The following is a 25,685-nucleotide window of genomic DNA, read 5'->3' as shown; positions in this document are numbered from 1 at the left end:
AACCCTACTCCACTGCTGGTGGGAGTGTAGATTCGTGAAACCACTGTGGAAATCAATTTGGAGATTCCTCACAAAACTAGGATTGGAAGTCCCATTTAACCCAGCTATTCCCCTTCTGGGTATTTCCCCAGAATTAAAGACATCATACCACAGCCATATATGTGCACCCATGTTTATAGCAGTACAATTTGTTATAGCTAAATCTTAGAAACAACCCAGATGCCCATCCACTGAGGAATGGGTAACAAAGATGTGGTATTTTTATACAATAGAGTATTACTCAGCTATTAAAATTTGTAGGTAAATGGATGCAACGAGAGACCATACTCATAAGTGAAATAAATCGGACCGAGATAGGTAAACATCATATTGTCTCCTTGATGTAGGAACCTGAAAGACTAGCTAAAACTCAAAACGTACAATAGATGATAAGAAAGGGAAAGAAACTGCTCAAAGGAAGGAACAACCGGGATGAGGGAAATAAGAAAAAAGAAAAAAAGGAACGCAAAATATAAATATATATATGAACAGCTGTGATAACTGTATTGCTGATGTCTGATGGTGTACTGAAATGAACAGTTAATAATTACCATTTTTTATGTTCTGATAGACTTTGCATGCTTGTGTCTGGTGGTCTGAGCAACTGATTTGAAAGTAACAATATGCACTGGAATTACAATGGTGAACTCCTACCATCTTAGTGAAATTCTATTATTTCTACTGTTTTATCAAAGAATTATTTTCTCATTCCCGATAATGGTTTGAGCAATCTTTCATTCTTACATTGGGTAATCTGAGCAATGTAGTTGAGGATAGCTATATGTAATGTGACAACCACTGTTGACTCATATTATTTTGTCTTGAGACTCTGTATCACTTTGAATGTTCTTGCTTTGATTTGCTTGTGTTTGTGATACTGGTACGCTGCTACTACTCCATTTCTTTGTTCAGTAAGTCTTTGGTGCTCTCATAATTCCTAGAGAGGTTGACTGCCTGTTTTAAGTCCTAAATTATATTGGTGTAGAAAAGCTTTAATATTTTACAAATAGGTATAAAGGTTTGGAGTACAATCTAAAAGCAATGGGGTTTAAACAGTCACTTGATTTTGACATCCCATTTAAATAATGGCAGGCCTGGTGGTGACGTACAAAAGGAGGAAAGCTATGACAACTTTTCCATATTTGGATTACCTTATCCTACAAAAACAAATTACCCCAAACTGGGGCTGGTGATTTAGCTCAGTGGCACAGTGCCTGCCTGGCAAGCACAAGGTTGTGAGTTTGATTCCCAGTACCGGAAAAAAAAACAAAAAACAAAACAAATTACCCCAAACTGTTCAGATCAACCTAAAATGATTTTCAGACTTTATTTGGTAATATTAATTGGCTTCACCCACCTTTTGAGCTAATTTCTCTGGTGTTATTGTCATTATCCTTCACACAGGTTAATTTAATTTGGTTCTATTTTCACAGAAGGGTCATCTTAGCATAAGGGAGGCTATATGATGGCTTCCTCTTCCAAAATATAGGATACAGGTTTCTCAATGTATGATCAAAATTCAATTACAAAAACAAAATGGATGATGGCAACATATACTATTACATTTTCAAATTCTACAAAAGATGAAAGTACAGCAACAGAAAGATAATTCAAACAGGTAAAGCAAAAGAAAAGGCGAATTTTGGGTCAACAATATGTTTGTGTTTTGCTAGAGCATGCTGTCTGGCTGTATCATGAAGCCAGATCTGGAGAAGAAGTTGACAATGAGGAGGTCAGATTTGACCTGGGGCCTATTGAAGAAACTGACAAAATGGAAATATAAGGTTTAAGTAGGTGATAAAGTATATCTAGACAATTGAGCTGAAAGTTACCAGCATTCTTAAGACAAAAAAAATATTAAAAATGTATATTAATTATAGAGAAAAAATTCTATTCCTTCCAAATTTTTCTGTTGTGAGATCTCTGCTAACTGACGAACAACAAAATTTGACTGGTCTATTTATAATTATAAATTTCTAGAATTGTAACACAGTTACTATAATTCAATTCGGTCAAAAATATATTTGAGTACACTCTTGATTTTGTAAAGCTGTTTGTTTTGTCTGTCATTCCATGAACAGCTATTCCTCTTTTTATTTCAGCTTAACAATTTTCTTATCTTTTTTTTTTTTTTTTTTTTTTTTTTTTTTTTTGGTTTTTCTCCGGTACCGGGAACCGAACTCACGACCTTGCGCTTGCCAGGCAGGCGCTTTTGCCACTGAGCTAAATCCCCAGCCCCCATCTTTTTTTTTTTATTTTAAAGATAAAAGGAGGGAAACATTAACAGACATACATTTTACAACATATCACAAGCACAATACAGACAATACAGAGTTACAAACAAAGTGGTAGGGAATTAACAATGGTGGTTGTATTACATATTGATATCTTCAAAGTGGCTTCTCATGAAAACAGATATAGACATGCAATACTGGTCAACCAAAGACTCAATGACAGTTTCTTTCAGCATAGAAATAGAAGACAGAAGAACAACCATGTTAACTATCCTGTATATACATACATACAAAATTTCTCCTCCTTTCCCTTCTCTTTTCCCACATCCCAGAAGCCCTTTACTCTTCAGTGGTTTCCTGTCATTTCACAGTGTCTATCATACCTCCGAGTTTAAATTAACTCTTTCAAGTTTTACACTAGTGAAACAATGAGGTGCTTGCACATGTATGTTTGACTTATTTCACTTATGAGTATGGTCTCTAGTTGTGACCATTTAAATATAAAGGCCTCGAGTTTATCTTTCTTTATAGCTGAGTAATATTCCATTATATAAAAGTACCATAATTTTCTTATCCAATTCTCGGTGGATGGACATTTGGGTTGCTTCCACATTTTAGCAATTACAAATTGTGCTGCTATGAACATAGGTGCACATATATCACTGTGATATGATGTTTTTAGATTTTCTTATCTTTTGATCATTTGTTCATAATACAAGTTGGGTTATAGACTTAAAAGCATGCTTTCACCCAAGTTACCTGCTAGTCTAAGTGACATCAACATTGGTTTACTTACAGGTCATCAAAAAATTTGAGATAATGAACAAAAATTCCTCAGAGTGGGGAGAGATTATTGGATAGGACTTCCCAACTGGCAAATAGAGGGGTGGCCAACCTTTGTTCATTAGTAAGGAGCCCCCAATAACCTCCATCAGGTCTTGGGAGACACCTCCAATAATCTGGTCATTTGGTTAAAAGATAAAGTTTTTCAGTAAAAATTACAGTAAGATTTTCTCATAAAAGATGCTCTTGATACAAAACGAAATTAAGAAATAAAGATTTTCACATGTGTATGACAATTCATTATTGTTAATCTCATGGTGTATTAAATGTATTCATGATTCCAGATGTATAGGTCTTCCAAAATGTAAAATAAGGATTGTGTATGGTGATAAGACTTTCCTTCAGATTCAGACCTCTGCCCTTAACAAAAAACTTGTAATGTATGTTCCATGAAAGGACAACTAGCCAGGCGTGGTGGTGCATGCCTGTAATCCCAGCAATCGGGAGGCTGAGGCAAGAGGATCGTTGCAAGTTCGAGACCAGCCTGGGCTATGAAGTGACCTCAAGGCCAGCCTGAACTGCACAGTGAGACCCTGTCTCAAAAAAGACAATCAATCAATCAATAAATAAATAAGTAAATAAATAAAGGACAACTAATTAGGTAAAAGCTTATGTATCAGACAAAGGATTATTTAAAAGGGTTACTTTATGTCAAAATGAAAAACTAGGTATGTTACAAAATGTCATCATGATTATCATGCTATGTTACATATGGTTTTATTTCGAAATTTCTGTGTGAAAATATGTAACTACTGTCTGTTAACATTCTCTCAGGATGTAAATATTAGGATATCCATGGTTGTTGAAAAATAACGGTTCAATTTTTGTTCTAAGGTGTCTGATATTCAGATAACAGTATTAAGCATACTGCCTCCATTACAATGTAATGTCATTGATCTTCTCTTCTAGATGTTTAAGAAGTGAGATTTGGAGACCAAAAGTTAGAGTGTTATATGGGCTAAAAGGATAGCAAATATTTTGGCCCTAGCCGTCTGAGGTCAGTGAGGACCCAGGACATAAGCAAACCTCTGCAGCGACATCCTATAATTTGGTTGAATCCCTGATTTTCTGATCAAGGAGATTATGGGACCAGATGAAAGTGATTCTATGATGTATAGTGTGCCTAAGGAGAGTCACTGGGAGAGAAAAAAATCTCCAAGCTTTCACAGAAAGCAACTTGGTCAAGCAATGGCTGTGACGCACCTAGATGGATGACACAGAAAAACTAGAGGTGCTATACTTGGTTCCAAGGTGATTCCTGAGGAGACTTAACTGACCTAGATCGATAGCAAGAAGTTAAATTTTATTAGTACAGATCTCATTGTAATTTGTTCTTAAACATCCAGTAGAAAAGTGTAACCACAAGATGTGGAAAATAATACCATAATAATATTCTAGCTGTAAAAGGTTCAAATCACAAACAATTTCTGACAATTCCCAGCAGTACTCATAACTCACTACTATTATGGAATATTGGACTATATAGGATTAAATTGCTGTATACAGGTACCAAAAATCTTTAGACTGGAAATCTTTAGCCTAAACAAGTAAATTCATCAAAAATGAAAAGGTCTTCTACAGTTCTCCAAACACAGCTCCTCCACCTGTGAACACCATCACTTATACAACTAAACAAAAAAGAGAAACGTTGAGAGTGGCTGAAGCTGGAAATTAACCATATGAGTGAGGGCAGGACACAGCCAGAGTGCCTCAAGCAGTCAAGCTGCCTCAGTCTTGAGAAAAACATTCCATCTAGACAATTTCAGTCATTAGTCACTAGGCAACCTTGTGTCTTGTGATACTAACCTTGCAAAAGTATAAATAAATGCCCCTACTGTTGTTGTTCAGTCCTCTTTCCCATCTGTAAGAGGCCTCCACCTGACCTCAGCTCTTGTCTCTTATCTTTATTTTCTAAATACCCCTGCCCTTTTCTCCTGGGGACCACCAAGAGACCAATAGTCCCAACAGGTCAATTCCCACAAAAGAAAAACAGAATAAGCTCAAATAAATAATGTTGAAACAAAGTTCTATAAAAAGAACAAGGTAAACCCAAATATCATATTAGGAAGGAAATTATAAAGATGAGAGCAGAAATTGATGCAATTGAGACTAATAAAATTTTTAAAAATCCATACATTAAAGAGTTAGCCTTCAAAAGATTAAATAGCAAACCTCATTAAAACAAGGAAAGAAAAGATCCAAACCCATGCAATTAGGAATGAAAAGGGAGAAATCAAAGAAGATCCTGCAGAAATCTAGAAGATCATCAGTACCCACCTTGACAGCCTGTACTCTAATAACAAGGAAAATTCAAAAGAAATGGATAGATTCCTAGATACATATGAATTAGCAAAGCTAAATCAAGAAGATATATGAACTCTAAACATTCCAAAATCAATGAAATTCAGGAAATAATTTAAAAACCTACTAACCAAGAAAAGCCCAGGTCCTAAGAGAGTCACTGCTCAATTCTCTAAGACATTTAGAAAACATCTAATACTATTACTCCTCAAACTCTTTAATAACACTGAAAAGGAAGCAAACTCATTACCCTGATACCAAGACATCTCCCTAAAAAGAGAGAGAGAACTACAGGCCAATAGAACAGCTCAGATAAACTACAAACCAGTAAAACAGGCCAAAAAACATACCTTCAAAAATCCTCAATAATTTGATCCTAGAATATGGAATGCAGCAAATCATCAAGATTATATACCATGACCAAGTAGGATTCATCCTAGGGATGCAGGGATGGCTCAACACTTGCAAATCAGCAAATATAATACAACACACTAACAGAACCAAGGATAAAAACCACATGGTCATCTCAATAGATGCAGAAAAAGCATCTGACAAAATCCAACACCCATTCAAGATAAAAACCCTAAAGAAAATTTTAAGAAAAAAATTCAAGAGAAGGTTCTTATCCCAACCTGATAAAGGCCATCTGTGACAAATCAACAGTCAACATCATCTAAATGGTCAAAACCTGAAAGCTTTTACTCTAAACTGAGGAACAAGACAAGGATGCCTACTCTCATCACTCTTGTTCAACATAGTTCTGGAAACATTATCCAGAACACATAGACATGAGAAAAGAATAAAAGCAATATGGGTAGAAAAGAAAGGACTTAAATTATCATTATTTGCTTGAAGACATGATATTCTAGATAAAACACCCAAAAAACTCCTAGATTTAATAAAGCAATTCAGTAAGGCATGATGACACACACCTGTGATTCCAGCAGTCGGGACACTAAGGCAGGAAGACTGCTGTGAGTTCAAGCCAGCCTAAACTACACAGTAAGATCCTATCACAAAAAAAACCAAGTAACAAAAAGAAAAAAAGGAAAAGAAAAGAACTTCAGTAGTATAGCAGGATGCAAAGTCAATGCCCCAAAATCAATAGTATTCCCTACATGAATAACAAACTCACTGGAGAGAAATTAAGGAATTAACACCTTTCATAGTAGCTTCAAGAAAAAGGAAATATCTAGGAATCAAGCTAACAAAGTGAAAGAACTTTACACTGACAACTACAGTACTCTGAAAAACGAATTAAAGAGGCTCTCGGAAAATGAAAAGATATCCTGTTCTTGGATAGCAGAACTAATATAGTGCAAATAGTCATACTTTCAAAACTGTTACACAGATTTGATGCAATTCCAATCAAAATACCAGTAACATTCCTCAGAACTAGAAAAAACATTCCTAAAATTCAGGAGCCAGAATTTTGGAACCAGAGGTGACACACAATAACAAAAGCAATTCTGGACAATAAAAGCAAGGTGGGGAATAACGCAATCCTCAATTTGAAGTTAGGCTACCATGATAAAAACAGCATTCAGTTGGCAAAAAACAGACTCAAGGATCAATAGAACACACAGACACAATTCAAAGCACACTCAGGCACTTAATCTTTGACAAAGGGGCCAAATACCCTCACTGGAAGAAAGACAGCCTGTTTAATAAACAGTGCTGGAAAAACAGGCTTTCCACATGCCGAAGATTAAATCTAGATCCCTATCTCTCACAATGCACTAAACTAAAATTGAGATAGAGCAAAGATCATCTGCTGGAAGATCAAATAGGTAAAACTCTTGAAGAATTAGGTATAGGCAAAGATTTCTTGAACAAAACCCAAATTACATAGTGCAATGAATAAACAACTGGGATCATATCCTGTTGAAAAGCTTTTACACAGCAAAAGAAGCCACCAACTGAGTAAAAAGGCAATCCACAGAACAGAAAAAAATCTTTATCAGCTACTCCTCAAAGAACTAACATCCAGAATATATGAAGAACTTAAAAAATCACACTCCCTCAATTTAAAGACCCAGTCCAAAAATAGCCATGTGAAGTAAATAGTTCTCAGATGAAGAAGTGCAAATGGCAAATAAATGTATGAAAAAAATGCTGAACTTCACTGGTCATGTGAGCAATGTAAATAAAAACAACATGGAGGGTCAGGGATATATAGCTCAGTGGCACAGCTCTGAGTTCAATTTCCAGTAACAAAGAAAGAGGGAGGGAAGGAGGGAGGGAGGAAGGAAGGAAGGAAAAAAAACAAGACAGAGAGTCCATCTCACTCCAGAAATGGTTATCCTCAAAAAAATCAACCAATATCAAATGCTGGCAAGACTGTGGGGAGAAAGGAACCTTCACCCACTGCTGGTAGTAGTGCCATTGGTTTGACCACTATGAAAATCAGTGTGGAGCTTCCTCAAAAAAAAACTAAAACTAGAGGTTCCACTTGACCCAGCTATTCCCCTCCTTGGTATACTCCTGAAAGAGTTAAAAGGATAATTCCACAGTGATATATGCATAATCATATTTATAGAAGCACAATTTATAAATACCTAAATCTTGGAAATAGCCCATATATTAAAGAGGAATGAAAATAAAAAAACAAATACAAAACAAGTTTCAAAATGATGAACCTAATTGAAACATGTCAACATTTAAACAATTTTAAAGCATACGAATGGCTATCTTAGTTACTTTTCTCATAGCTGGGATAAAATACCCTACACCCACAAGTTAAAGGAGAAAAAGTTTATTTCAGCTCACAGTTTGTACAAGTTTCAGTTCATAGTCAGCTGGCTTCAAAGCAGGACAGCATGGCAGAAGGGCATCATAAGGGAAAAACAGTTTATGAAGTGGCAGGTAGGAGGCAGCAAAGCAGTGGCCTATCTTCTTTCTGTCTCTTCATATTCCAACCAGGCTATAAGCCTACTGATTGGTGCCACCCACACCCACTCTTTACTCATTAATCATACAATATACTAGACATTATGCTAGGTAAGGAGGAATCTAAATCATAAAGTCTTAAGTAATTATACTGAAAATAAATTAATGTCATTTGTGGTAAATGTTGTACAAGAAATATTCAAGGTGCTATGGAAATAAGCCATATAGAGACTTAAATCTAGCCTTGTCTATTAAGAGAGGCTTCCTAAAGCAATGACATTTAAGCACAGAATTATATAAGTATGCATTACCAAATGTTAAATCAACGTAAGACATTATTGTAAGTCAGAAAAGTTAAATTAATTCAGTGGAGAATGAATGCTTTCTAAGAGACAAAAGAACTAGGAGTTGCAAATGAGATAGGTAAACACAAAATCCAATGTCTATAGTCATAAACAATATTGTCCCCTATACAATAGGTCAGTAACCACAGCTGGCAAGACAAGTTCAGCCTACAGTATCTTTTGTAGATCTTTGGGCTAAGAATGGTTTTTACGTTTTTATACGGTTAAAAATAAAAGAGAAGCAAAGGAGGTAAAAGCAGAAGAAAGAATTAAAGCAGATCAAATATAGCCCCCAAATCTAAAATATTCACTGATCTTCTGTAGAAAAACTTGGCAGGTAGGGGCTCTAGTTTAGTGGTAGAGCCTGATCTAGCATATGCAAGGCCCTGGGACTGCTATGGAGTGCACGCACATGCATATACACACGCACTTGCTAACCCATGTTCTCCACATTGTAATCAATTAAAGTATAATAAAGCTTTATCCTACAAATTCAGTACACACCTGAACAGTACTTTTCAGTACTAAATAAATATGCCAGCTTTTTCAAAATTGGATCCTTGTGATACAGCACCCAAAAGTACTAAATTTACAATCGCTACAGAATACATAAATACATGTTAAATCTTATTAAGTGTGCTATCAGCATACATTTAAATAATATGAACACTTTGATGAACAGTTAACAAGATGTATAAAAATGGATAGATATTATAGCTTTACTTATAATCATTTTTCAAATTTTAGGTGAAAAGCAGTATGAAACATTTATATTGTGAGGTTCTAATTCAGTGGACTCAATACTGTTTTGAAAAGTAATTCCCATATATTAACAGGAAAGACCATACTTACTAATTCTTTTTTCAATTCTTCAACTTCTACTTCTGTGTTATTTTTAAATTTAGTCATCTCTTCTAAAAAGCAAAAGAATAAATATGTGTTAAAAGCTGCATTAAAAGAATAAGGTGAGAAAGGAAATTAAGCTATCTGAAGGGAGAAAAAAAATCAAGACATACATCAATGTAAGTACAGCACTGTAAAGCATAAAAGCAGCATATAGGGAGTCTAAAGCAGCCATACAAAAGTAAAATGGCAATAACAACTTTATAAAGTTAATCCTATAGCCAAATGAGTACAAAATTCATAAAGTAAAATAAGCAATAAGTCTACATAAAATATATTTGGAACGAGGTCAGCTAGTGCCTTTACCTTTAATTTATCATTATCTGAACGTACCTAACCTCTTAATCTTTACTCCAAAAAGTGATCTTTTCTGAAGCTGTTAACAGTGTGCTTTGGATTTTGACATCCCCATCTCTTTCACTCCTCAGCTGCTATATTACCAATACACACTCCAAGTAAAAAAAAAATTTATTTCTATTTTACCTAAATATCCCATTTGAATGTAAAACAGAATTATGTAATTAACCTTCCTACCCTTTCAAACTATTTTCAGATTTCTCATTTTGTTTCACAAACTCCTGTTTGTCGACTACATGTCTCTTCCTCACAAAACTAATGCCTATCTCCATGATATTACTAAAAAATTGTTCTCAAAGATCAACAATAAACCAGGGGTGGTGGTACACATCTATCATCAGCATGAGACTAAGGCCAGAGGAGCACAAATTCAAACCCAGCCTAGGCAACTTAGAAAGACCCTGTCTCAAAACATTAAAAGGAGAAAAAAGAGCTGGGGATATAGCTCAGTGGGAAGGTGCTGGGTTCAATCTCTAGCATCACAAAAAAAAAAAAAATCAGTAAGTGTAATGTGATATTGTCTTGGTTACTTTTCTCTCGTTGCTGCAATGAAATACCCGACACCCAGAACTAAAGAAGGAAAGGTTTATTTAGCCCACAGTTTGTCAAGGTTTTCAGTACAGGCTCCAAGGCAGAGTGGCACATGGCACAGGGCAACAATTCATGGTGGTAGAAGACAGCAAAAGCAGCAAGAACAAAAGGGAGGAGTGGCAGCAAGCAGCCTCTTTCTCTCTCTTACATATGCAAATTTTCCACCCCAGGACGCATATAGCACTCACACCCCTAATCCCATCACTGGATCATGGATCAGTCATAAACTCTAAAAGCCCACCCCATGACTGCATGAGGCTTTGGGGGCACATCCAGACACAAACCATAACAGGTATTATCCTCAGTCTTCATCATTATGGAGCCTGGTAGTATCTGATACCATTAAACATTTCCTACTTTTTTTCCTTTGATTCTAAAGATCCTGCATTACTGATTTTTTGTATTTCTACTTTACCTCAAACTCCTCTTTGTTAACACATGTCCTTCTTGCTGCCCTAAATAATAATGCTTTAGGATGCTTCTCTATACTTCCATGAATTATGTTAATGAAGTGAAAATTTTATAGCCCAAATCTCTCATTTTTTTCTCTTTTCTTACATTTTTAACTGCCTACAGAAGAAAATATATTGTCTAAAATACTGGCTCTCTTTACTGAGTTATTAATTACTGGAAATATAATAATCACTAAAACTCTCTCTCGCTGTCCATTCTAAAGTAACATTTGTAGTAACTGTCCACCATCTTTAAAAAAACAATTGCAAAACATGCAGTGTCAATATTGAATCTAAAAGAAAAACCTGTCACATATAAAACGATCAGCAAGTTTCATTTCAGATAAAAATAATCTTTAAAAACTTGAGGACTGGTTTAAGACAATGGACTGAGAAATTCTACATTCTCACCTTAATCCCATAAAATTAGAGAAAAGATAAAAGAAGAAAAAAAAAAAAAAAAAAAGGAAGTAACATTACCAAAATAAGACAGGACAACAATTCATGGTGGTAGAAGACAGCAAAAGCAGCAAGAACAAAAGGGAGGATCCTTAACAAACCAGGTAACTAAAGAATTCTTGTTGGTAGGGGGTCTTGCATTAATTCAATGAGGCTTGTGGAACAACCAGACCAGGGAATCACACCCTCCTACCACACAAAGTATATCTCAGTTTAAAGCAAAAATTCTGGGAACTAGGACCAAAGACACTATCACGTCCCAAATAGCTCATAATCCCCAAGCAAGATAAACATCCCCTGTACCAGTGGTGGTAAAGCTACACAAGCATACCACAGTGTCATTGAAAGCACTAACAGCTTCACATCACTGCCCTATACCAAAAGACAAGCTACCAAGCCTACCTCTCCTTCCAGTACCTCTTGTGAGTTCCCATAATCAAAGGAATCATATTACAATACACATGAGTGAAGACGGATTCTCAAATGCTTAGCTAACTGAATCATCAGGTACCAACAACTTGAGAAGAAAAACCATGAAAGAGGCTCCGGTCGGGCGTGGTGGCGCACGCCTATAATCCCAACGCTTGGAGGATCTTTGAGAGTTTGAGACCAACCTGGGCTACAAGGTGAGCTCAAGGCCAGTCTGAACTGCATACTGAGACCCTATCTCAAAAAAAAGAAAAAAGGCTCCAAATTCAACTAAGAGAAAAACTAAAATTCAAATAGAAAAGTTAACAGCAAAGAGAGCAGTATTTTGCTAAGCATAATACCCAACAGGATAGTATGCCTCAGGTTACCTAGAGCTCTTGGGAACTCAAAATTTGACAGGAGAATTCAAAATAGTGAAACAGAAACAGTTAAAGAATAATTAGCAGGGGAGAAGCCAGAAAACCATCTCCCCATATTTAGGAAAAAGAATAAAGAGAGAGGAAGCATAAGAAAAAGGTTTTTAAAAAACTCACATGAAGGGTACATACAGAATTTCCAAAGTCTCTCCATCAAGAGCTCCTGCGAACAGTACGATTTAAAAGAAAGAAGGAAACAACAGGAAGAAAACTTTTTGGAGTAAAAAAAGAACTATCTTTGGATTAATGAGCCTCTCAGAAAAGGCAGCAAAATAGTCATATGATTTCTATTTTTAAATGATATTCTTTCATTCCTGGACCACTCAAGCTGCAATTCCATTTGTCTGCTTCCACTCTTTCCCTCATTAGCTACCTACCACCAAATTTACGTGCATTATATAAGATATAGGGAGGCCTAAAAAATCATACACCAGATTGCATCATTCCTTTATTTAGTATCTTTCAATAGTTTCAGTGTTAGAATAAAATCAAAATTCATTTTTTGAGCTTACCTAAACAGTCTCCCTGTATTCCTATCGATTTCTCTCCATATATCACTTCTTATACTCAGCTGCAAAGACTTTCAGTCACTTAAATGAAGTGAGCTTCTTAACACCTCAGAGCATTTATAAGTATTTTTCCCGTACTGAAAAGTTCTCTCCAACTCCAAGCCTTATCTAACATTTTAAATCTCACTTATTTTTTTAGTTCTCAATGGAAGGTGACACCTGATCAAGAAATCTAAATTGGGCTCTATTTATTTTTTTTTGGTTTTTGTTCTTGATTTTTCTGTTTTGTTTTGCTTTGTTTTGTTTTGTTTTTGAGACAGAATCTTGCTGTGCAGTTCAGGCTGGCCTTGAACTCACAGCAATCCTCCTGCCTCAACCTCCTGAGTACTAAGATTACAGGAATATGCCACCACATCCAACCCTCTAGTATTTTCTTACATTGCACTATTTTTATTTCTTTCAAACACTTAGCTCAATTTATAATAATTTGTGACTGTTTTATGTATTTCCTAAGTAGAGTGCAAACCTCATGAGAAAAGGGAAAACAATGTCTATTTTGTTCCTCATAATACACACACAGCTAAATCAGGAATAAGTAAGTCTGAGCCCAATCACTGTATTATGTATCTGGTAATCAAAGCAGAAGCATTTTGACACACTTAAGGCAGAGTATATTACATAGCCAGATTAAAAGCAAAAATGAGTGTAGAAACAGAAAAATGATCACAGCAGGTGAGAAAAATGACCATAGTAATAAGACCTGTTTAGAGCAATATTTAGACTGCACTGAGGATAAGAGGAGACATAAATGTAGCAAAGTGAATGGCAGCAAATAAAAAAACTGGGAAACCAAGAGCCAAAAGAATTCTCTCCTGAAAGGGCAGATAAGAGGGAGGGAGGGAGGTAAGGAAGGAGAGTGTGAGAGGGGACGTAGGGAAGGAATCATTTGACAAAGATTTTATATTACAGTTAGCTTTAACTTACTTTGTATGCACTACCCTTACTCTTCAAAGCACCAATGAAATGGCAGCTAATATTGAAGAGCTGAAACTTGGCAATGAGACAGCTCTTAAATTTGCAACAAAGAATAATCAGACATGTATTTTTAAACAATGTTCTAGCATCAATATAGAGAATGGGCCAAAGGTATATAAAACTGGAAACAGACTAATTTTCAAACTTCTGCATTTAGTACTGGTCTGACATGTCTGGTCCAGCTCTAACAAGATATAAAGAGAAGAGCAATGCTGTATCAGAGCAGTGAATAGATAAAAAGTGGTTTTCAAATTGAGATTGCTGAAGGGATGATGAAGAAACACTATAACCACAAATGTAAGCCTAAGAAAATACCATCAAAGGCAAAAAGTAAAGTTTAGTCAGGAAGTAAAACAGTAAAAATGAAGACTACTAGGGTAAGAAACCTACCCAAAAAAAGGTAAAGCAAGTAAAAGCTGAGTAAATACAGTGAAGGAATAGTAAATATGAAGACAAAGTAACCTCAAGCAGCTTGAATGACTACTCTGATACAGTTTGTGTTCCATACACATGTATGTTCACATACGTGCTGTACTAAGCTAAAAGCATGTGCTTAAATTCGAAAACTGAGAAAATAAGAACGAACTGTTCAAACAAGAACGAACTGTTCTGGGTCTGTGAATATAAAAGAAAAGGAAAAGATTCAAAAGTTTTGGCATATACCTGTAATTTTAGCACTCATGAGGCTGAGGTAAAGAGGATCGCCACAAGTATGAGGCTAGCCTGACCTACATAGTGAGACCCTGTCTCAAACCTCCCCCTCTCCAAAAGAGTAAGACAGAAAGACAGACAAAAAGAAGACCGAAGTTATTTAAAGATAAGCACGGCACCATACACTTGTAATGCGAGCTACTTGGGAGGCTGAGGCCAAAAGATCACAAGTGCAAGGCCAGCTTGGGCAATTTAGTGAGACCCTGTTTCAAAATAAAAAATACATACAGCTGGGCACACAGAGTGGGAGAGTATCCCGAGTCCAATCCCCAAAAACAAGAAAAAAGAAGTTATTTAATAGTTAGGAACTCTCAAATTAGTTGTACTTTATAAATTAGATAGTAAAAATTAGAAATAGATTGAATTGTTATAGATAAACATCCAATGCAGATATTTTAAGGAGCACAATTACTCCTTAGTTTATAACGTTAACCAATTCTAAAGAAAATAATATGCAGTGGTTTAAAACAGTACTTTATGCTATGATGAAAGATTTTTAAAATTTTGAATGATAATGAGTTAATCAACAATGGAAAATTAAGCATTTCAAAAAGAAAAGCACACATATGGGTGAACAAAATAGCCTCTTTTTTTTTTTGCCTTTTTGAGACAAGGTCTTGCTGTGTAATTCAGACTGGCCTTGAACTCACTATGTAGCCCTCCCGCCTCAGCCTCCACAGTGCTAGAATTACAAGCACCTACCACCATGCCCAATTAACAGCCTACTTTTGAAAGGTTAAGTAAACATTTCAGATATGAAGTAATACTAGTTGTAATTAATTATACACAGATTCAAAGCTAACAACAAAGCTTGTAGAACATTGTGGAGATATTCTAGAAAAATACCTATCAATTCATAAAATTTCTTTATAAAAATAATTGTTTTTGTTGGAGTTGAAAAAATGTATTTTGTGTCTTTTTAATTCTCTACATTTGTAGGTATGTACATTTGTAAATATTAAGCATAGATCATTAGAATTAGCAACTGGTCATAAATTCACAAAATAATTACAGGCCCTCTTCCTTTTGATCATGAAAGTTGTTACATATTAACAATACCAAATGGTAACACAGGATCACATTTTCCTATTGTAAGTAGTTATTACTCCAATAAGATTGAGTCATGAAATTTTAAAATTTACTTAAAATATAGCATACACTTCTCACTAAGAATTATTAACACCTCTTAAGCTACCTACTGAGATACTTCTCAGTATGAACTATGTAATAAAACTGAAATGTTCAAAATTTAAATTTTCTCTACTCAATTATGTTCTTCTAATTAGCCAGTATTATCAAAGTATACATCATTGTCTAAATCTTACCCAGCTCACTGGATCTCTTCTGAAGCTCCATAGTAAGTATTTTCAGTTGATCTTCATTTTTTTCCAATCTTGTAAAATATGTTATATTACAATGTAAAATGTTTTGATCAAAATTCATCTACCATAAAAACTAAAACTAGTACAATTTATCAACTGATATATCTTAGCAAAAAAAATCACCCAATTATAGTATTAAATATATACTGAGTACTTATTGTATATAGTATAATATTTTTAAGAAATAACTATAAAAACTATTATAAATAACTATTATAAATATGTAACTTCATATTAACTACATCTACATAAAACCTTAAGGCTTACTGGTTATAATTTCTTTACTGATAATCAAATTAATGCATCTTAGAATTTAAAATAAATAAATAAATAAAAGGCACTGGGGATATAGGTCAGTGGCACAGCATCGGCCTAGCAAGAATAAATATGTAACTACTACTAAATTCTACCTTGCAAATACCCCATATGTGACAATATGTATCATTTTCTTGACTCCTCTGACTCTATTTCCTCAAACTATAAAATGGAAGTACTGGACCAGATGAATCTAAGATAATTTACCATTCTGAAATTTTAAAATCTGCATAGATCAGTAAAGAATGTGTAAGATTAGCATAGCTAGAAAAGCTAGCTTTTCCTCCCTCTCCATGCACAAACAATGGATAAGACATGCTGGTAGGCCTAGACCCTGTATAGAGAAAAATACTTTTTACTCTACTAAAATTAACCCCGATACTAATGGACAAAAATAATTACCTCAGCCTCACAACAGCTTGATATGAATACTTCCTTAATATAAAGTCATAAATAACAGAACCAGGCCCTAACACTCAGGTTTTTGACTGCTACTTAGATGAAATGCATATATCCTATGTTATATACAGTTAAGCATGGTCATTAATTTAATAAGCATAGAGTACTATGTATTATTTTCCAGGATAGTTGCTAAATTTTTAACTTTAAATTTTAAATTAATTTAAATTTAATTTAAAATTCAAATTTTAAATCAGAAAAAAAGTTACAGACCCCAGTAAAATAAACTCCCAGCCTAGAACTCCTATAAAGCTAAGAGTAACATATAACTTCAATAAATAAATGTCATACCACTGCATCAGCACTTAAGAACCAGCCTTTATATCTTGAGTTTATATAGCAAAGCATGTATGAGAACTATTCTAGAGATTACCTGCTTTTAAATATTTTCCTATTATACCTGCCTATCTAATACAAACTTTTGAAATGTATTCCTACTTTTGGAAAAATCAGTAAGTATTCCTACTTTACACATAAAAAGAGCAATGAATAGAAATGGCACTGAGTATTAGAAGTCAATTTGTATTCATTTGATTTTTAAATAAAAAATATTTCACCTTTGTTGTTCTGTTCTTAATAATTCCTCTAAGTTACAGATAGTAGTTTTAAGTTCAGTAACCACAAATGAATGAGCAACTTTAGCTTTATTAAATTCTTCCACTTGAGCTTCTTTTTCTTTAGTGAGTTCACATGCTACTTGTGCTGCTCTCTGTACATCTTCTTCTAAAGCCTTTTGAGTACTCTAAATGAAGAACAAAAGCAATGAGCCAAGGGCCTTAAGAAAAAAACTCATCCATTTCTGTAAATTTGCTGCCCCTTCCTGCCCTGTACTTTGTCCTATCCATCATCCCTTCTTAGTCACCCAGGAATATCAACACACTACTTTTACCTCAATTTACCATTCTCCAAATCTCATGTATAGTTCCAATTCCTCCTTAAAATCTTCCCATGCAACCCAACCCATAGAGTTCTTTTAATTCTTAGAATTGTTTTTAGCAATTAATTAGCCTGATTCACTCTTTTGGTACCTAGGTTAATCTTGTATTTTAGTTAATACTTTTGATGTGCTTTCATCCTAATCATTTTGTAAACTGAAATTTTATCTTCCCTAATTGAAGCTCATTTTGTGAACTGAAACTGTATCTTCTCTAGTTGAAGCTCTGGATTCTTGAACATGGTTTTAGTACTCAGTAAATTTGTTCATTAATTGATAGTGTGCCATATTACACACTAGTCAATTTTTAAAACATACCATACTTATTTGCAAGGACATTTTAATATCTTCTAGTTCAGATGCCAAAAGATTCTTCTTCTCATTTGATTCTTCTAAATTTTCATCCTGTAATTCTAAAGAAGAAAATTCAACATAGGTAGTACTTAATAGAAAATACATAGCAAAAATCTAGTCACTATTTGTTAATGATTACTTTTTTCCTCCATTACACAATGGTCTAAAATGAGACAGAATTGTGTGAATATAGACATATTAAATATTGATAGCCATAAAACTTTGTTGGGGAGAGATTCAAATATCTTATTTCAGTTAATGCAGACCTTCTCTCTCTACCTGCCTGCACTGCATCAGAACTGCAAACGGTGGCCAGAAAATGAGCAGATAAAGAAGATAATGGAATATGGCCAATGATTTGGGAACAGAGACTTTCTATTAGACAATAGTTCAGGTAAAATTCAGAGAAACACTAGGAACTAGTCAAGCTAATTTCATTAGAAAATAATTCTAAATTATTTGTTTGATTTGATGAGTTGGTTTAATCAAAATAATTTAAAACTGTTCTAGAAGCAGAAACTATTTTGGATACTACACAACATACTAAAAAATAATATACTGACACCACGATATCATTAATAGAAAAAAAACATTAAAATGAATGTGGATTTCCTTGACTGACTTACGATGAACACTTTTTTCTGTACCTTTTTGTCATTTGTGTACCTTGTTTTGAGAATGTCTTTTTAGGTTCTTTGCCACCATCAAACTTTATTAACTTTTCAAGATTATTACATTCCAAGAACTCAAAGATGAATATTCAAACTACTTAAATATTATATATAACTCTAACAGAATCAAAACAGCATATAAGAGAAATCAAACTTGGCAGGTGAATTAACAGATTATCCCTTATATGTATTTGTTTGTCTATCTCTCCTTATTGATAATGTGACCTATTATACACTAGTCAGTTTTTAAATCATATCACACTTTTTGCAAGGAGATTTTAGTATCTTCTACTTCTAACGCTTCTAACTGATTCTTCCAAGTCTTGGAGGAGAGGGGGAAATAAAGGCCAACTTGGAAATGTATACACAAAAATATCCTTTATGGATTAAGATAAATAAGCAAATACCAGACAAAACCTAAGAGTTCACTGTCTCACTAAACAACATTCTTTTTTTTTTTTTTTTGGTTTTTCTCCAGTACCGGGAACCAAACTCATGACCTTGCGCTTGCCAGGCAAGCCCTTTTGCCACTGAGCTAAATCCCCAGCACCTTAAATGACATTCTTTAAGCTAGAAAAGTAAAAGTTTACACTGTAAAGAAAACAAGAAAAATAATAAAAAGAAGAAAGGAAGAAAACTACATGGGTAAAACCACATAAACATTGTCTGGACAAAGTAATAATAAAAATGTTTAGTCTACAGAATGAAAAAGAGAAGAGGAGGGGATTAAATGGAATTAACGACCTACTGTGCTTGAATAGCCCAAGAAGAAGGTAAATGTACCAATTAGCTTTACACTTTCATAAGTAACTAATCTAAATGTAATTGCTTACAAAAATAGAAATACAGTAACTTTCAAAGTAGTCAAGGAAAAATTTTTTTAAAAAATGAAACTAGTACTTCACTTCTGGGAATATTAAGTAGATGTTCTCAAGTACAATAGAAAACTCTTGACAATATATGCAAAAAAATGTAAGACTGAAAGACAGGAGGTAAACCAGCTGGAGCCCCCCCCATCCCTGATAAACAACATAATAAAAGACCCTTGTTGAATATGAAGGGGTAATATGGAGTACTTTTCAGGTTTTTGTTTTCAGGAGACTTTTTCGTTTTGTCTTTCTGTCTTAGTTTTGTTTTGAAGGTTTCTTTTTTTATTAGGTTTTAGTTGGTTGGTTGGTTTCTGCCTCACATATCACAGAATTATTTTCTTTTCATACCACAGAATTAGAGTTAAAGAAGTCAGCAACTTGGAAATACAAGTAGGCACAGACAAAAAAAAAAAAATGCTCCAATAAAAATCTGACCTCTGGCCAAAGGATTAGGAAAAGGAGCAGCCCCCTAAGACTACACCAACCAAACACCACAGAAAACTAAATTGTGTGCTGTACTCCACACTATAATAAAAGTCAAATAGGTACCCTAAACATACTATTACATCACCAATGATAAAGCACTATAATCCCCATAACCAAAGTGGTGTCAGAGAAGATTAAATGGCTGAATCATCTCCACTAGCCAGGAGTGAGCTACTCCCATAGTGGTTGCAGAGATTACATGGGGAGTCTGTATATCCCCCAAAATGCATTAAAAACAAAGCATTGCTCATATATCACACTGGGATATACCCAGCAAGGCCTTGAACAAAGCCCTCACTTTTATGAAACCCAGAAGGAATGAAAACTCCCCCACTTGGTATCACTGGAGACCACATAGGGAAACACAACTCCTAATCAACTCAGTAGGAAGAAATAACTAACCAAGCAACAAAGAATCCCCCTTTTGGTGACAACCTAGACCAAATAGGAAACCTGGATTTCTACCTGGTGGTGGATTAAACTAATGGTCAACTTGTAACACTTAACTGAACAGAAATTAGCATGGTGCTGGGTATGGTGGCCCACCTGAGGACTCTTCCCAACAATATAAAAATAGAACTGGAGGGGAAGATGGTGTGCTGTTGATTCTTGTGGAGAAACTTGTCACACCAGTCTTCTTGATATGAGCTCAGCTGTTATCATCATCAGAGGAGCTCCGGGTCCTCACTGTCACTGAGGATGGCTATGATTTTTCGGGGGAAAGCTCTGGTCCTTACCTTGACCATTGCTTCCTGGCTCCAGTGCAGATCCCTCAGCCTACTGATACAGATCCTTCATCCCACTGGTGCAGACCTTCTAGCTTCTACCACTGACCTTTGGGCCTTACCAGTATATTTCTTTGATACAGACTTGCATGAGACATTGTTGCAGGCTTTAGGCCTCCAACTGGACTCATGGAGGACACTGCTATGGGCTCTAGATCTTCAGATGGACTAGTGCAGGACACTGCCTTTGGATCCAGGATCTCAGCTGGATTCTTTGAGTCTCTATTGTGTGGACAGATTTCCCACAATCTTTTGAACTGGCTCTTTGGGTGAGTATCATAAAATAATGCCATGCTTATATGTCCTGTATTAAATCTTATTAACCTGGACTACAGTAAGATCAGTTACCAAAATATAGAAATTATAAATGTGTGCACACAAATAACAGCTGCAAAATACATGAAGTATTAGAATTGAAAGAAGAAACATAAATCTACAGTCTATTTGGAGACTTACAACACAGCTCTCTAGATAACTCAAAGAAAAATTAGAAAATCAAGATTACAGAAGAATCAACACCACCAAACAGAATAAAAGACTCCTCAAAAACACCCACATTCTAATTCCTAGAATCTGTGAAAATGATACCTTCCATACATACAAAAAAGGTATTGCAAATGTGAAAAAGGATACTGAGATATGAAGATTTTTGTTTTACATTTTATTCAGGTAAGCCCAACAAAATCATGAAGGACTATCTACAAGACCAGCAGGAAAATAAATATGACAACGTAAAAACTAGTTAAAATTATGTTCGGGTCCACAAGCCAAGGAATACTACAGGTGGCCTCCAAAAGCTAAAAGAGGCAAGGAACAGATTTTCTAGAAGTCAACAGTAAGAATAAAGATATCATAAAGGCTTCAAGTTATGATGAAATTCTTCAAACTTCTCAGCTCCAGAACTATATAATAAGTTAGTGTTATTTTAAGCCATTAAGTTTGTGGTAATTTGTTGCAAGCATCAAAAAAAATAACGACTATTAACATTTATAGAACGTTCTTCTCTGTAACTATATTACCCTGAATTCAACAGATCTCACCTGTACAAAGAAGCTGAATAGGGTCAAGCTAGTAAGCACCTGGATGAGAGAACACTCTTCCCAATAACAGCAAGACCCGTAGTTTTTAAGTGCCTCAAGAAAATGTAACAACATGCAATAAAACAAACCAAGGTGAGACCTAAAACAATTCCCAACAGATGTAAAAGAATTGAAATCCTACAGCTTATGTTGCCTCACTACAGTACAATCAAACTAGAAACCAATTAACAAAGGTAATGGGAAAATATTGGCATGCCAACTTCTGAAAATCACAAGGATTAACAGTGAGCCACTACAAATATAAAAGAAAATTAAGTACTTCAAACATACAATGGCACAGGGTAAACATTTCACATCCAAAAGGGGATAAAAGAACAGAAATCAGGGCAAATATTAAATCCTGGAACTCCATGTCTAGTATTCAAAACAGACTACATGCAGGGAGATGTGAGCTCCAAAGGGCATGGAAAGCCCCACTGCTGTGGCACTGAAGACTGCAATACATGGCCTCTCTCTTGCCTAGGTCCACCAACTGCCTGAACTATTCCTTATAGCAGGAATTCCATGTTCTGGATATCCCCAACTTCCCAGAATCTCAAGTGAGCCCTCAGTTTCACTCTTAAAGCTTTACACACTTCCCCATCATAGGCACACTTTCCGGTTTCCTAGGACTTCCTTGAAACCTGAGTAGAGTCTACAGCCATACCACCCTGAACACACCCAATCTCACTTGAAATGAGTAGAAGCCTCCCCAACCCCACAACTTTTGCATTCTCTATGCCAGTAAAACTACCAACACATGAACAATGCCAAGATCTCCTGTCACTGAAAGCAGGAGCTGGACCCCCTTGGAACAGGGCTGCAGCTGCCTCCAAGTGATGGCTAAACACCGAGAAATTAATCCCAATGAACCAATTCCCTAGATGGCCCTTTTCAAGCAAAGTGCCCCGGGGCTTTCTTTTCAAAGCAAAGTCTTTCAAAGGAGTTTACCTTCACTATTTTACACCCTTGAGACTGGAAAGGGTGGTGTCTAGCATACTTCACCATGTCTTTAAGCCATCTTTCCTAGTATTCTGATGAAAAGCATCTGGCTTCTTTTAAATGCTAATTTCAGCAACCACACTCTCCTTTGCCTCAACTTCACAGATACTTGCTTTCCAGTCAAGCTTCAGAATCATTTTTTCTGATTTCTCAACAAGAAAAATGACTAAGAAAATTGGTCACAACATTCTTAGTTTCTCTAGCCAGCATCACCAAACTTTTTCAAACGCTTGCAAATCAGTTCCAGATAGAGTCACAGCTATGTTCCCCCAGCAATGTCAGGGCATAAAAAATTACACATCAAAGCTGAAGGACCAACCCCAAAACATTAGACACTGACTCGAATTGTGTGATGTAGATTACTCTTTCTGCATCTCTCTCTCTGCATATTTAAGAGGTGATTTCAGGCCTCCTACCTAGCCCAGCTCAGGGCACTCGCTATACCTCCCATACTTCCCACCACCCTCACAGTCACTCATGCCTGAGCCACTCCACTCTTCAGGAATTAATGAAACCTGGGTTCGGGGTTGAGGCCTTTGTTCCAGTTAGCCATCATACTAGCTGGACTTAGCACCCCCTTGGCTCCCCACAACTACAAATATGCCTTACTGTCTTTACTCTCACCATGAATTGCACTGGAAGTGGTAGGCTGGAATTAACTTATTAGAGTTTCAGTAACTTCGACATGAGATTACGAAAAGGATTTTTCCAGGCCACAATGAGGTCTAGAAGGGCTTTCTATGTGTTATGCCTTTCAAACATCCAGTCACTTGAACAAGTTTAAAAATATTCAATAAGATAGTCTAAACATGCCATGACATTTAAGGTCCATTATAAATGGATTCACACATTCTTTTACAGTCTTATCTGCCTGATTTCTGTAAGATACAGGCACACTATTAACCAAATAAACCCTTAATTTCACATTTCTACAACTTACACAAGCCATTTATTCTTCCAATATGGCATCCTCGAATTCTCTGCCTAAGGAACTACTAATCATCTAACATATAAACATATTTTTTTCTAGTGCCTTTCAAAGTGTCTTACTCTAACTTCTTTCATGCTGTTCCCATAGGACTTACTTATAAAATATTTGTTCAGTACTTCATAGGCTTCAGGCACTGTTCTAGGAACTTGAAATGCATCAGTAAACAAAAAAAGACATAGATCCTTGTCTTTTTGAAGCACACTGTTGAAACTTTCAAGAAGGTTAAAGGTATGGAAAATTTTTAAAAGATGAGTTTACAAGGGACAATCAAAAACTAGTGTGTGTGTAAATTTTTTTGAAGTATAATTATACATTATACACCCAAAATACTCCCCCTTTAAATACTTATTCCACTGTTACTGTTATTTTTTTAAAAAACTTCTCGAAGTCCTCTGTCACGTTTTTTACTACAATAAATACCTTTTTTAATGACTTTCAGAATGCTCCCCTAGTGATTCCATTATGCCTCCTTCCAACTGATCCAACCTAGGCTGAGGATTACTAGCAAGTATTACAACAAAACTTAGAATGAAACCCAAAATTGAGAATAGGAGAAATACATAAGACATATTATTACATTTTCTTGTATAAATTCTTACTTGTCTTTTCCTCTAAGTGATTAACTTTATCTCTGGATTCTTCTAGCAGAAATGTTAGCTCTTTCATTTTATTTTCTTTCTCAGTGCTTTGAAGCATCAGCAGCGATACCTAAAAAAAATGTTTTTAAATTATAGATATGAAAAGTTAAATATGGCATCTTAGCACTTATCATCAACTACTATCAGTTTACATGCTTTTCAGATTGCTGTTCTTGGCATATAATTAACAGGATTGCATAATAACCATGTATTGAGTGAATACACAAGCTAGTATTATATATCCAATATTATACTATGTCTTTCAAGTTATTACTGAGAACATTAACAAAGTTTATTCATTCAATAAATTTTGCTGAGCACCAAAAACTAAGTTCTGAGTATACAGAGATGAGGGAATTTACCTTCAAGAAACTCAGCATGTAGACTGGGAGACACACAACCCTACCAGAATAGCATTAGTAATTCGACAAAAATGTTATAGGATTAGGAAAGGAACACCTAAATCAGTCTTGGGGGAAATAAATAAAAGAAATAAGCTGTAATATACACATGCAACAACTCCAAAGACGACTGTAAACTGCATGAACTGCAAACATATACTAACAAAAAATAAAAATTTTTAAATTTTATCTTTTCTGTACTTTTCAATTTTTTAAAAATTATTGTCTAAGTACATATCCTTCTTAACTGTGATTACAAGATATCTTGTGGCAAATGAAAGGAAAAAAGTGTAATAATAGTGGGAAATAGAAGAAGATTCCTTTTTATATATCACGTTTTATTATGGAAACAGAAGGTTTGAACGCAATAAAGCTGCCATAATAATAATCTGAAACTAACATTCCTTTTTGCACTAGAAATAGAACCCTGGGGAACTTTAAGACTAAGCTATAGCCCCTTTCCATTTATTCTTTTGCTTTGAGAGGGGGTGTTGCTCAGTTTTCTAGGTGGGACCTGAAAATTCAATACTCCTGCCTCAGACTCCCAGAGGGCTAGAATCAGAGTGCTGCATCAGGTTGAAATTCACATTTCTACAAATGTTAAAAGATACTATCATTTTCAATCTTTCCATTATGTGATATTAAAAAACAAAGCAACAAATACTGCAATTTCCTTTCTTTGGTGTGTCATAGTACATTTCAAAACAAACTATTACTTTTGTCTGAACAAAATTTCTCATAAAATATAATCATTTTTACAGCAATAAAAAAAGATACAAATACTGTGGGCTGTTTACTGATTAAAAA

General features: G+C 35.1%; 1 protein-coding gene across 1 annotated transcript in view; it reads right to left on the bottom strand.

The window, feature by feature from the left end:
• Sycp1 (synaptonemal complex protein 1) overlaps positions 1-25,685 on the bottom strand; it is a gene marked incomplete in the record, with an annotated part of 134,560 nt that overhangs the window by 86,108 nt on the left and 22,767 nt on the right. The window contains 5 exon segments of the mRNA XM_013516395.1: positions 9,503-9,564; positions 15,838-15,905; positions 17,226-17,410; positions 17,921-18,015; positions 24,439-24,547. Of these exon segments, the coding sequence (XP_013371849.1) occupies positions 9,503-9,564; positions 15,838-15,905; positions 17,226-17,410; positions 17,921-18,015; positions 24,439-24,547 (519 nt within the window).

This window comes from Chinchilla lanigera, unplaced genomic scaffold (genome assembly GCF_000276665.1).
Source record: "Chinchilla lanigera isolate Chin_1 unplaced genomic scaffold, ChiLan1.0 scaffold00034, whole genome shotgun sequence".
Taxonomy (NCBI): domain Eukaryota; kingdom Metazoa; phylum Chordata; class Mammalia; order Rodentia; family Chinchillidae; genus Chinchilla; species Chinchilla lanigera.
This window is presented reverse-complemented; position numbering and strand designations above follow the sequence as displayed.